General features: G+C 39.1%; 1 protein-coding gene across 1 annotated transcript in view; it reads left to right on the top strand.

Moving 5' to 3' along the window:
- Nucleotides 1-14,809, top strand: part of kcnq1.1 (potassium voltage-gated channel, KQT-like subfamily, member 1.1) — a 76,074-nt gene that overhangs the window by 38,125 nt on the left and 23,140 nt on the right. The window contains exons 6-9 of the mRNA XM_033618045.2: nt 2,645-2,785; nt 6,400-6,510; nt 8,802-8,897; nt 9,068-9,184. Coding sequence (XP_033473936.2) covers nt 2,645-2,785; nt 6,400-6,510; nt 8,802-8,897; nt 9,068-9,184 — 465 coding nt within the window. The remainder of the gene's footprint in view (nt 1-2,644; nt 2,786-6,399; nt 6,511-8,801; nt 8,898-9,067; nt 9,185-14,809) is intronic.

Raw genomic sequence — 14,809 nt, 5'->3', positions numbered from 1 at the left:
TCATGACAAAACTAATAAAATCTAAACTAAAATGAAACATTTTAGAGCAATAAAATCTAAACTGAAACGAGCAAACCCACAGTGAAAACTAACTGAAACTGCTCCGTGTCGCTGCGCGTGCTTCCCACTGACAAGCTTGGCAAAGCAGCCGGGAGCTGCACTTTATCAGAGGTGGTGAAGTTAGTGCGGACAATAAGCCACACCATGAAGAGATTCATGCCTTATCCGGAGTGTTTTCAGTTAGTGTTTGGTTTTCTATCTCCGATGAAGAGCAGCGCACAGCAGCTTCCCTAAACTTTGTCTGATCCAGAAAGTTCTGTGACTTTCTGGAAAGTTTTAATGTATCCTCTACATCAGGGGTTCCCAAATGGCCCAGCCACAGGGTCCAGATTTTTTCTTCGGCCATGTCGTCAAGCTAGTTTGACATCTCTGTTAAGTTGCTGTCCGTTACTCATTCACTCTACAGCAGCAAACAGCACTTCAAAATAAAAGCTTGATGCCAGAAATTCAATGTGAGGCAGTAATTACGGGCCGAGCACCATACCTTGCAAGGACCCTTTGGAAATGCAAGGACTTTTTATTATTCGTCTTTGTCCTCCAAATGAATTACCTTTTTGGGGGACTTAACATACTCAAAAACTCCCACATCTTTGCACCTCTATCAGAACTGGTGAAAAATGTGAATTTTTAGGGGGTCTAATGGTCAGCTGCAAAAAATGGCTCAGTAGCACCCCCTACAAAATTTCGAAGGAACAGCCCCCGAAGCTGGTTTTACCTACATATAGGAAACTTGGTTGGCACATGTAACACCCCAAGATGTACAAAAAAGTCTCTTAGAGCCATATCCTAAACCCAACAGGAAGTCGGCCATTTTGAATTTACTGTGCCACTTTTGTGCATTTTTCCTCCTAGAAATTTAATCTGATCGACTTCAAAATTGATGTGTCTGATCTTAAGACCTTAACAATGAAAAGTATGATGCACTTTCACATATAACTCATGAAGTAGTGTTCATTTTTTTATGTTAAGTTTTAGTTCTGAGATCAAATGTCTGTGTTAGTTTTGGTCATATTTTAATAATAAAAATAAAGACACCTGACATTTAGTCTAATTTTAGTTGATATAAAAAGTTGACAATATACACATTACAGGATTAGTTGACAAAAATGTTGGAAACAATAAATTAATGGATTAGTTTATGAGTGGAGGTGTGTCTGTGTCCGGGATGGTGTGTGTGATTAGCCAAAATATGATAACCTCCTGTAGCACTGATAGCAGATTGCCACAATTTTAGTCAAGACCAAGAATGAACATCTTGAGCATCAAACTCAAGACTCAAGACTCAAACTTTCAAATAAGATTTCATCCAATCCATCCGATTTTTGGCTAAAAGAACTGGCACTGAAAATTAGCCTCAAAATGAGCTGTTTGGGTGAATGATTAAGAATGCAGCTTTGCAGAGAGGGTGTCTGGTTTGATGTCGTTAATGTAAGCAATACATCCAGACATGAAACATGTCCTGATTTACATATTAATTCTGAACAAACACAATTAACAAATGAGGCCCCGGGTGAATAGAACATATGGTCTTTATGATATATTATGAAGCCAGTCAACAACAGCAGCTGACAGTGTATACTGCAGTTTGTACATGACCATATATACAGCACCGAATACATACCATGGAGCCATTCATAATCAATAAGATGAGACCTGACTATTAAATTTGTGCTTGAGTTATTTTATGCAGCTTTAGTGTGGATAGCATGTCAACAAATCCCATGAAACGACTAAAATCAATGATGAATTGATCCCACTAACAAGTGTTTTCTGTGGAGCCAAAGCCTGATATAAGTTATTCCCTGAGCGCCATTGAGCTCCATTGTTGTCCGAAACTTAAAAACACTTTAAGGAGCCTAACCGGTGCACTGGGTGACATGTTTGTTCATTACAATGAACACAGCCTCTGTTTATTTTGAGCCAATCCCACATGCACCGTCCTGCTGACATATATACCGGCACAATAGATGTGTACTAACCTGTGGCTCAGAATAGTTAATAAAGCTAATGAATGCACTATTTACTCCCGTTTGAGTAACAATGCCCAGCTGTTAAAGAAATTTCCGAGCCATGAAAACAAATGAAACAAAATATTTGTGACCCATTTTTAAAGATTTATGTCTTCAATAGGAGAGAATTGGCTCGGGGGCTGAGCGCCACAGTATTGAGAAATGGACTCACACATTGTTGGTTTCGGTCTTGGTCTCAGAATAATGCCAGCCCCATCCTTTATGTACAACATCATTCCAGCGAACTGATAAGAAGCCACTGAGCTTAAAGTGTGAATCCACTTTTAGTTCATCATCAAGCCCACAGAGACGGCGGGATGCTCAGAAATGTATTTTAATCATCATATTCACAGCACATTTACATGAATATTCACATCCATATGTCATTTTATTAGCAAAGACAGCCACACTAGCCTCCAGGCTGTTAACCGCTGAAGTGATATAACTGATACGTTGTGGCAATCAGGACGGATTGTGTAAGAGAGCACATATAGATTCAAATCATATAATCATGTTGTGTTCTTTGAAATGATCCCTTTGTTGTAAATGAAATATGTCGTGCGTGTGTATTTCAGGAGCTGATCACTACGTTATACATTGGCTTTCTGAGCCTGATCTTCTCCTCGTACTTTGTCTACCTGGCAGAGAAAGATGCAGTCGACAGCAGTGGCTCCAATGAGTTTGGAAACTACGCTGATGCCCTGTGGTGGGGAGTGGTAAGAATCTGTGTGTGTGTCTGGGTGCATCATACCTGGTGCAGTCAATATTGTGCATGTCTCAGTGGTGTATGGTAGTTACAATGGGTCCCAGTGGACACCATGAATATTTGAAGAGACCTGAATACAGCGCCGAAGGTGGGACTCCGCTCATTCCTGTGAAAGTTGCTCAGTGGCGCATGAAGCCAAAAAAAAGCTCTATTTCTGTGGTATGAAATTACCCAGATGATCGGCGCTGCTTCCACATCATTGGGCCCATAGAGCGAGCGCACTAGAGACTTCCTTGGCTGAGCCGGTTACTTTGGGTTTAGCTCTCTGCTAATTTGAAACGGGATGAAATAATTAAATTGTGCCAAATGTTATCGGACTGAATGGATATCCTGATCCTGATAGTGGAGCAAGTCTTTCTTGAGGGATGTTTCTTTTACGCTTCACACTGCTGCAACTCTTTTAAAATCTTACTTGATTTTATGATTTATAGTTTAACAAGTCTATGATTTGTCTGTTTCATGTCCATTATGTCTATTTTTTAAGCACATACAGACACCAGAGTGCTATCTTATATCTCTTTAACTCTCAGCAAGTTGATAAATAAACATATTCCCCAAAATGTGAAACTATTCCTTTGATTACCATTTAATTAAGTCAGCTTTGGTGATTTAATACATTTGTTGTAGTTCAATTATTTATTAAAGTCCTGTAATTAATTTTGCATTCACCATCACGTTTTGATCAGACTCCACAGAACAATTATCGCACTAACAATAACAATGGCATTAACTGTGCTATGTTTCAGAGAAGGTGTTATTGACTCATCCTCTAAATATTGTTTTAGTCACTCTTCAGTCTTGGCGAAAGTAAGAGTTTGCAGAAAACGCTGACTTGTTTCAAACAGTATTTGGCAAGTGAAAGGTCGAACATGAACTGTTTTATCTGTACTACTGTTGTTACAGTAGGAGTTGTGTGAAAACCCTTGGGCACATCTAGTGGGCCGCTAATACAAGCAACAAAACAAGTAGTGCAGAGAATACAGGATGAAAATTTATTTTCAGACAATAAGTCACCACCCACTCTGCCTCTCGGAAACTTCAGGGACTCTGATATTAAAAAACGTACACACACACACACACACACACACAGCAGTCATAACCACTTCTCTCATATAAATGAAGGTTTATTTGCAATATTTGCACACTATATTCCGTGAGTGTTATCAGGTTTGAGTCTGCTCTCACACACTCACAGTCTGTATTCTGAGTGCATGAAGATGTGGGTTAGAGTCCGAGAGGTGAAAAGGTCAGAGTTGTTTTTGGAGGGTCATGGAAAACATGCACCACAGCAAACACTCAAAGTGGATTCATCACAAACAGCCAGAGCTGTTTTTTGGGTCAAGTCACAAATCATTTACATGTAGAGCATACTGACGAATAAAATGACACAGCGTTTGAACATTTTCCTCATTTCCTCATGAAGCTGTGTTAGAAGTGTTAGTTAAAATGATTTCTGTTATGCTAGCAACATGGCTCGAGGGATGGAAATGTCCATCACTTTGACCCACACTGAAATATCTGCATGACTGATTAACTGTTGTACAAACATTTTTTATTTAACCTTTACTCAACCAGGATAGGTCCCAGTAAGATTGAAAATCTATTTTTGCTCAAGATAAGCAGCAGCACAAAAAACAAGTGACTATGAAAGATACAAAACAGACAACACTACAATAATATACATATATATATGTATATATATATATATATATATATATATATATATATATATATATATATATATATATAAAATAATATAAAACATCCCAAGGAGGTGCAGAAAGCGCCACATATAGAAAGTAGTACACATGCATTAGTTTAGACACAGACATCCCAGAGATTCTGTCTCTTTCACAATAGATTTAAAGGTCTAATGCAGGGGTGTCAAACATACAGCCCGGGGCCCAGAAGTGGCCCGCCAAAGGGTCCAATCCGGCCCAATAGATGACTTTGCACACCCAATATTGATGCACTTGAGAAGGCTAAGAGGTGTCAGTTTTCTTAGGATGTCACGGGTTGTTCATCATTTGTAAATGGATGAACTTTTTCAGAATGTACTGCTTCACACTAAAATAGGGGAGAAATTTGAAGGGGTTGTTATTTAAAGGGTTATTATGCAGTGGTTATACTGGTCAAGCCCACTTGAGATCAAATTGGGCTGTATGTGGCCCCTGAACTAAAATGAGTTTGACACCACTGGTCTTGTTTGTAGACTCTAGTGGTTGTGAGGTTGCAAAAACATCCCTGTTTGTCAAGCATGCAGGAGAACTACAGTGGCCAACACAAAAATACAAATGGCCCTTTCTAGAGCTTGGTTTTTCCGTTCTGGTCCACTGTTGAGCAACAGGGCGGATTCTGTGGAAGACCTGCTTCATATGCAGATATTAACGGTTCATTCCAAGGTAGCAAAAACAACAATTCTCATTTTCAGGTGATTATAAACTAATGAAAACACAGTTCAGAATAGTGTAGCCTGTACCATTTCTGCCAGTAAACCCTTTTAGGGCCGAAGTCACAATGAAGTCTTTTTATTAGCTGGAGGCAAAACACAGGGCTGTAGGCTACATGGGAATCTTAAAATGTCATCTTGTTGTGTTATTGGGAGCCAGAATAGAAGGAGTCATGGCTCAAAACTTAAATTTTGTTGCATATATATCAGCCGCCACTGCCCGTCAACAAATATGAGGACAACTATGGTTAAATGTGATAAGACCAAAGGACTGGATGGAGGCCATCATCAAAATGCTCACATGTGCAGCGCATACTTCATATCAGGTTAGGGAAAAAGTATTTCCTGTCACATCATCCATCCATTGAGTGAGAGCGTACAGGTCGGCCAGTCTGGCCCCATTGGTCAGTGTTTACTTATTCAAGTAACACACGTGGCCCCGGAGAGTGAGTGACCTGACATGGTGCTTTTGTAAATTCAGTCTGACACTCTATACTAAAATGAGAGACCTTGGATGAAGAAATATATATTCAATCAATCAATCAATCAATCAAACTTTATTTATATAGCGCCTTTCATACATCAAAAATGCAACCCCAAAGCGCTTTTTATTATATTTCTGTATAAATTAAAGAAAGGTTAAGTTAATCACACAATCACTCCGCTCGGCGCTCTGCCACCCCGAGAGTGCGGTGCTCTTGATAACAAATTTACAAACGGTCCAGTTTGTGCCAGAGTGTACTCCAGCACTCTGAATGAGTATTTCTGAATGCACCACTTGCATCATCTTCTTCAATTGTCTACAATAAGCCAACAGAACTTGCTAGCTAGCACTTGCTAATGTCTGTGGAGAATTGTTTTGCCTTCAGCAAAGCCCCGCCCCCCAAAAAACTCAAACCACAGCTGGTTGATTGTTAAAAAAAATTGAAGAATAGTTTTTGCTGTTTATAGTTTTTCTTTTTTCCTCTTTCCACACCTAAATGTGGACAAGTTGTTGGAATATCTCTTTTAAAGCAGTGATAGTTTTTTTTTTTTGTTTTTTGTTTTTAATAGAATGAAACTAGCAGAATAAAGCATATTATATTCATTTCCCTGTTGTGTTTGTTTTTTCTAAGGTGACCGTGACCACCATTGGATATGGAGACAAAGTACCACAAACCTGGATTGGAAAGACCATTGCGTCCTGTTTCTCAGTTTTTGCCATTTCCTTCTTTGCTCTGCCTGCAGTAAGTGGAAAGAGAAATTGCTGAACCAGGACGTCTTTCAGGCTAAACCACACTGTTTCCTTCAGATGAATTCCAACTGAACTACATTTATAGGCTAATTAGTTTGGTCTTTTAAGTATGAATTAAGCAACACAGAGTGCCTACTTTAGGCTCTACTGTGGCTGTGATTCATGTGTAAACCACAAAACCATAGAACAAAGCTGGTTCGCGTGTTCCACCAGCCACTGCCAAGATTTGGGAGAATTACAGTTTAAGAGCTTCATACATATGTTCATAATATTGTGCCTTAAGTGCTGTGAGGACCTTGACAAACCCTAAACGCCTTTACATTGTACCAACATTCTCCTGCTGCAGCTCACAGGGTTACATTAGATTTATATCATTTTTGTCACAAGGTACCTGTTAGTTTAAATTTGATTTTTAAAAAAATTCCATTAGCTGTTGATGCTGCAGGTCCCAGGACCTCAAAGTTGAGCTCAGGGAGGCACCGTTAAGAAAGGCAAACCAAGCAAATGTTTGGGCCACCCCTTCAAAAAATGTTGGGAAAAGGGGCCCCCATGGCATGATACTGGCACATTTTGCAATGACAATAATAAACTAGGCTTACTAGTGCCTACTCTGTACCATCTCTCAAGGGCGCAGAGGCAGGTTGCGTCTGAGGTTCCTAAGCAACCATAAACAGCACCATATCATAGCCTACTGACCAGAAATCCAGTGTGCAGAGCTGATCTCCTTCCAGGCGAGGCTAAGTGTAGCTTCTTACCAGAGGCTATAAGGCTTATGAACTCTCTCCCGCAATTTCAACATACTCTGTTTGCGCCACGCTGTGCGACAGACGGCGCTTACCCTTGCCTACTGGATGCATTTCTGGAGCGCCGCGCTGCGTAGCGGAGCCGCAAGCTCACATGGGAACTGCGAAATCACGCGATAAAAAGCAATTGATAAAGTGTGAGCCAGACCAAAACAATAGTTCATTCAGAATGAGAAAGAGAGAAACAAGTTGTGCGACAGGATGTGACATGATTTTTAAAAAATTGAGAGTTTACAATCTGTAGTCCGTGCATTCTGTTGTATTTTGAAATTTACCAGATGCTGTGTGCATTCTGTTTCCAGTCTGGTGCGATCTGAGCTATGTGGCTTGACGTGCTATAGATGGGCAGTTGCTGAAAAATAGACCTGGCATGTATCTCCAATGCAGCAGAGTGCTGTGGCACTGTGCAGTGCGCGCTGTGGAAATGAAGCTATTCACTAGAATGGGAGCGTATATGCAGCGCAGACGGAGTGTGTGGAAATTGCGGGTCTGGCTCAAGTCTTTCCTCTGTACTTTATACTGCTGCGACTGTGTGCGGCTGTTGATGCACTATTACACACTCAAACATGCCGCTTGGTTTTTAACTCTGTGTTCTATTTATTATAGGCTCTATAGACTGAAGGGAAAGGTATTTGCTGGCTGCGATTGGTTGTTCCTCGCCATTGCTGCTGTGTTCCAAAAGTTGAGCTCTGTTCATTTTAGGGCGCAGCAGTCATGCGCTGGAAAAAAAGGCGCTCGGGAACGCATGTGCACCGCAACAGTTTTCCTGTAGCATTTCATCATGCCTGCTGCATGTCTACACTGACAAGGATGAATTTGAGGGCGCAAAAAATGCGGCATGTGTACGGCCCGTAACACAGCAGTAGCAGCAGCACAGAGCAGCAGGAGTTAGATTTCACGAATCATGTGACAAGAGTAAGGACAGCTGAACAACAAGTCGATGACGATTTGGTGTCAAAGTGAAAAGCAGGGGGCCTCAATGGGCAGTCTAGGATCGCCTCTGGTTGAGACGTGGCATAAAAAGCAACATTAACAGTGTCTTTGGTTTAAAGGTTCTGTGCTTTAAGAATTATGATTAGGCATCTACAGTTAGTTTCCATCATGAATAACTGGATTATCTGTGGTTCAGTATTTATAGTGTAGTGTATGAAACATGTGACAGTTAGAGCTCAAACGCTTTGCAATTTGCAGTGACATAAAATTTAAAAATGGAAGAAACCCCTTCCATTTAAGAGAGTGTAACCAACAGATAATACAGTGTTTGATTGAGAAAAGACGTAAGTGATTAACATAATCTATTAATTTCAGTTGATGAGCAAAGTGAATAATAGACTTAAATGTTTCAGTATTAAATGGCCCATTATTCCTAATTTTTGTTTAACTTTGTGTTTATTTCTGTCTTTTGAGTCATGCTGCTGCCTGTAAGTGTGTCGTTAAACAGAATTAATGAGCAGTAACTCTGCTGTGCTGTTGTTCACAGGGAATCTTAGGCTCAGGCTTCGCCCTGAAGGTGCAGCAGAAGCAAAGACAAAAACACTTCAACAGACAGATCCCCGCAGCTGCCTGTCTCATTCAGGTATTTGACCAAAAAAATACAGAAACAGAACACAGCCGGGGGAGTGAACTGTCTCTGAGCCCCAGTCTTATTATTGAGACCATCCTTTCATGTAACCCTTGCTTTCTCTCTTGCATGGCATGAAATTAGTCCTGTCCAACCAATATATTGCTATTTTCATGCCCCTCCAGACATCGTGGAGATGTTTTGCAGTGGAGAACTTTGATTCTGCCACATTCAAGATGTTTTTGAGAAAGAAATCCAACATGCCCGCCTCCTCTCTGTCCACCCCCAAGCCCAAGAAATCGGTTAGTAATCATTTTATAGATTTCACTGTAACTGCTTCCTATTCTCAGTTTCCAGGTTGGTAGGCACACCAAGGCAAAACTTATGCAATATGAAACAACAGTTCTGCAATACTGTAAATCCTCCTGTCAAGAAGGCTTTAATGTTCAGTAGTTTGGAAACTGTTTTTGAGAGGTGTTGATTCAACTTAATGAAAGCTGTAGTTTGTGGTGTGTTGCCTGGATTCAGACCTTGGAATCTACCGACTTCACCTAATTGAGTGATTTGCCTCAGAGGGCTTTACAACATAAGACAACCCTCTGTCCTTGGACCCTCACAGCAGATAAGGAAAGACCCCCAAAAAAAACTTTAAACAGGGATAAAAAATGGAAGAAACCTCAGGAAGAGCAGCTAAGGAGGGATCTGTCTCTCAGGATGGACAGATGTGCAATAGATGTCGAGTTTACAGAACAGATCGACATAATAAATGTGCAATAATCCATATGACAAAATGACACATAGAGGGAGAGGAGGAAGAAAGATGCACGGCAACAACATTAAAAACAATAACAACTACAACAACAATAATAGAAATATGAATAATGTAGTATATGATAGTATGTATGTATGTTGTATATATTAATATATGACAGTGAATGTCGCTTAATTGATCCCTGAGGGAAAATTGTGATTCGTTTCAGTTGCTTGATGTAAAAAATAGAGAATTATTAGAAGTAAGAAGAGTATGAAATATAAATACATAATAAAATAAAATAAAATATATAAAAAGCAATAATAGCAATAAATAAAATAAAATGAAATAGAATAAAATAAAATGAATTATATAAATAGCAATAATAGCAACAAAAATAAATTAAATCAAATTAAATTAAATAAATAGCAATGAAAATGTGCATTTTAAATAAAAATTAAATATGCATTATGCAACAGTGTTTAACACTAGTACTTAAGATTAAAAAAAATATTCAAAATAAAATATATATCGGCACTGTGCTGAGGCTGTAAGTGTGAAAATGTATCTACAATATATACGTCAATAGAATAAAACAAGAATAGAATAAGAGTAAACATAAAAAAAAAGTATTAATTAAAAAGTTATGTGCCATATATGTGACAATAATACTGAGTATAGTAATAGTAGAAGTGTGACATTAACCCCAGCTGAATTTCATAACGCACTCAATAAAATGGAAAATAATAGAGCACCCGGTCCTGATGGCTTCCCTGCTGAGTTCTATAAACATTTCTGGTCCACCATCTCACCCCTTTTTCTCAGAATGATTGATGAATTCCTCATAACCAACAGTATACCTCCAACGATAAATACAGCCGTAATTACCCTGCTTTTAAAACCTGACAAAGATCCTACTCACCTATCTAGTTACCGACCTCTCTCACTAATTAACACAGACATTAAAATATGACATAAGCAGGGCACTGTCAAATAGAATTGAAAAAGTAATTCCCTTTATAATACATCCAGACCAAACTGGATTTATCAAAGGAAGGCTGTCATCTTATAACACGGAAATTATTTAACCTAATGCAGCTCTAACAAACAATAAGAAAACTGAAACCATAATCCTCTCATTAGATGCACAAAAAGCATTTGATAGAGTCAACTGGTCCTTCCTATTCACAACATTACAAAAATTTGGATTCGGAGAGTCATTCATTAACTGGATTAAGGCACTATACACCTCACCAACAGCCACTATCACAACTAATGGGTTAACTTCACAACAATTCACGCTTCACAACGGCACTAGACAAGGATGTCCACTCTCTCTGTCACTTTTTGCAATTTTCTTGGAGCCACTTGTAGCTAGCATACAACAAAACAATAACATCAAAGGTATCAGATATCCACGGAACACAAAACAATCCTCTATGCAGACGATGTGTTGATCCTCCTCCAGGAACTCTACTCATCACTACAAGAATGTCTGTCAGTCATTAAATCATTCTCATCTCTATCCAACTACTCCATCAACTTATCAAAATCTACCATTCTACCCCTCTGCATGGACCAAAGGGATGTGGCAGCCCTCACCTCACAGTTTCACCTTCCCATAGGAAATATTAAATATTTAGGAATCCACATATCCCCCAAGCTGTCAGAGCTGTTCAATCTAAATTACACACCATTACTCAAATCAATACAAAATGACCTCAGTCGCTGGACAAATCTACCAATCTCACTGTCAGAAAGAATCTCAACAATAAAAATGTCAGTCCTCCCTAAAATTAATTACCTATTCACCATGCTTCCTTCACTTCCAAATTTACCCTGGCTTAATTCCCTCAATACAGCAATATCTCAATTCTATTGGAAAAATAAAACACCTCGTATAAAACTATCAACACTACAAAAATCCAAGTTTCAAGGAGGACTAGATGCACCCAACTTTGAATTATATCACTTGTCAAGTCAGTTAAAATACTTAAAACAATGGCTCACCTCTTCACATTGTGATTCTCACTGGTTAGAAACTGAAGAGGCACTATGCAAGAATATAAACCTTTCAGATCTCCCATTCATCAGCCAAACAATTAAAAATGACACTTGTTTTCAGAATATTTCCATAGCCTCAGCTCTGACAGCTTGGTGGAATATATTTCGTATCAAAGGCTCCACGGTTGCACCATCCACTCGCTCACCAATGTGGAACAACCCAGATTTTACAATAAACAGGAAACCATTAAACTTCACATCATGGAAACACAAATGTATCACACATCTCCACCATATTTTACAGGATTCCAAAATCATCCATTTTCAAGAATTAATCCAGAAGTTCGACATTTGTAACAGTCAATATCTCCAATACTTACAGCTTAAGTCCACCATTCTCCCCAAAATCAACAGTACATTTAACAGGCAAGATCAAACAATTATTATAGATGAAAGATTTCCAGCTCTGTTAAATTACTCTCAAGGATTTATACATTTCTAAACACTACTGACACTTTAATTTTTCTCCAAACCTCAAAGTGGGAACAGGATCTTTCCATCACTCCAAATGCAGATTTCTGGTCTCAAATATGCAAAAATAACTTTACTCACTGCAAAATCCCAAATTTACAACTCATTCAATTTAAGGTTAACCACAGAACACACTACACAGGTCAGAGATTACATAAAATGGGTTTCACCACATCAGATCAATGCACTTATTGCACACAGCACACCACAGACAATTACATGCATGCTCTCTGGCACTGTACACCAATTAGACAATTTTGGATACAAGTCACAGATCACCTATCACATATACTAGGCTGCCACATCCCCCTATCCCCTCAACTCTGCATCTTAGGAGACATATCATCTGTACAATTACATAATCACATTAAAACTACACTGTTCACAGCACTAGTTGTCGCCAGGAAAACAATCCTCCTAAACTGGAAAACAAGAAATCAGCTGAATATCACACACTGGAAGAATCTGTTAATAGATCAAATCACAATAGAAAAAATGTCCGCATCAATTAATCACAGCATACCCTGTTTCAACAAAACTTGGTCTACATTTATTCAAAAATCCACCTCTACAAATGCCTGATCTCAATTCCACTGAATCTTGCAACACACCTTGTTTTTTTTGTTTTGTTTTGTTTTCTTCTTTTTTTCTCTCTTTTTTCTCTTATTTATTCTATTATTATTATTATTATTATTATTATTATTATTATTATTTATTTATTCTTTCTTTGCTGCTGTTGTTATTAATATCATCATTATCACTGAAATATCCAAGTACTTATAAATACAGATTACACACATACTTACACACACACACTCACACACACATACACATGTGCAGCATATACACAAAAATCCCCAGTTAGTTAGGCTACCTCCTTGTCTATCCATTTGTCTGTCCGTCTCATCATCTGTCTCTGTCTGTCTGTCTGTCTGTCTGTCTGCCGGTCTGTCAGTATATATGTCAGGCCACACAATAACCCTCCTCCTACTTGTTTACCTTCAAAGATCAATGTTAACAACACAAGGTGTATTACTATGTAAATATTTACTTTCTGTTTGATTATTTACCTTACTTCTTCCTTATGTTGTTTTTACCTTTTTTAGTTCTGTAAATAAAAATAAAGTTGTCCTCCAAAAGTGGGGGGGTGGTGGCGGGCCAAAAAAAAAAAAAAAAAGAAGTGTGACTAATAGTAACAGCAGGACCACGGCAACAGCACCTGTGAGACAAGGGAGCACAAAGGCTCTGGGGAAGAAGCCGAGTTAATGACATCCAATAATGTCATATAATTGTTTGCAAATTGAGAATTAGAGGAGAGAGGAGCTCAGTGTACAACGACAACTTCAAAACAGTTGGGACGCTGCGTAAAACTTCAATAAAAAAACTTCAGTAAATCCTTTTTGACCTACGTTCAATTCAATACAGCACAGAGACAAGAGATTTAATGTTCAAACTTATGAATTGTATTGTTGTTTTTGTAATAATACACTCATTCTGAATATGATGCCAGCAACATGTTCCAAAAAAAGTTGGGCTTTGAGCTGGTAACAGTCTGGATATTTCTTTTCTTCCTTAGCCCTGGTGACACAATGTCCATGATTTCCAATAACAATTTGACGTGGACACTTTTCCACTTTGCGTCACTATCAGATGAGCTTGGGCCCAGAGAAGTCGGCGTTTTGGATGTTTCTGGATGTTGTGGAAAACCTTTCACTTTTCATGGTAGAGTCTTAACTTGCATTTGTAGATGCAGCGGCAAACTGTGTTCACCAACAATAGTTTTCCAAAGTTTTCCTGAACCCGTGTAGTAACATCCTTTATACAATCATGGTGGTTTTTAACACAGTGCTGCCCGGTGAATTAAAGGTCACATGCAGTCAGTGTGGGTTTCTGGCCTTGCCCAATAAGTGCAGAGATTTCTGTTCTGTTAGAGGTCACAGGGGGGCTGGAACCTATCCCATCTGACATTGGGCGAGAGATGGGGTACACCCTGGACAGGTTGCCAGACTATCACAGGGCTGACACATAGAGACAGACAACCATTCACGCTCACATTCACACCTACGGACAATTTAGAGTCACCAATTAACCAAACTCCACAAAGAAGGGCTCCCCCACCTCGGGGTTCGAACCTCCACCATGGATGTGAAGCAGGAACCCTCTTGCTGTGAGGCGACATTGCTAAACACTGCACTAAACACCACATGAGACATGTTGTTCTTAGACTGAATGTTTTAAGCAGTCCACAACTTTCCCAGTCTTTTGTTGCCTCTGTCCCAACTTTTTAGAAACGCGTTGCAGCATCAAATTCAGATTGAGAGTATATTTACAAAAAACAATAAAGTATATCAGTTTGAACATTGTTGTCTTAGAGCTGTATTCAATTGAATATAGGTCGAAAAAAGACTTGCATATCATTGCATTCTGTTTTTATTAACATTTTACACAGTGTCACAACTTTTTTGGAATCAATGTTGTATCATACGAGGTCTCCCAGCAGGGGTTGGTTCAAAACTAGGGGCTGGTCCAAAGCAAGCCTGAGCCAGCCCTAACTACAAGCATTACCAAAGAGGAAAGTCTTACGTCCACTCTTAAATGTGGAGACAGTGTCTGCCTCTCTGACCGAAACAGGAAGATGGTT

This window comes from Epinephelus lanceolatus, chromosome 2, assembly GCF_041903045.1.
Source record: "Epinephelus lanceolatus isolate andai-2023 chromosome 2, ASM4190304v1, whole genome shotgun sequence".
Lineage (NCBI taxonomy): Eukaryota > Metazoa > Chordata > Actinopteri > Perciformes > Serranidae > Epinephelus > Epinephelus lanceolatus.
The sequence above is the reverse complement of the archived record's forward strand: the minus strand, read 5'-3'. Positions and strand labels throughout refer to the sequence as shown.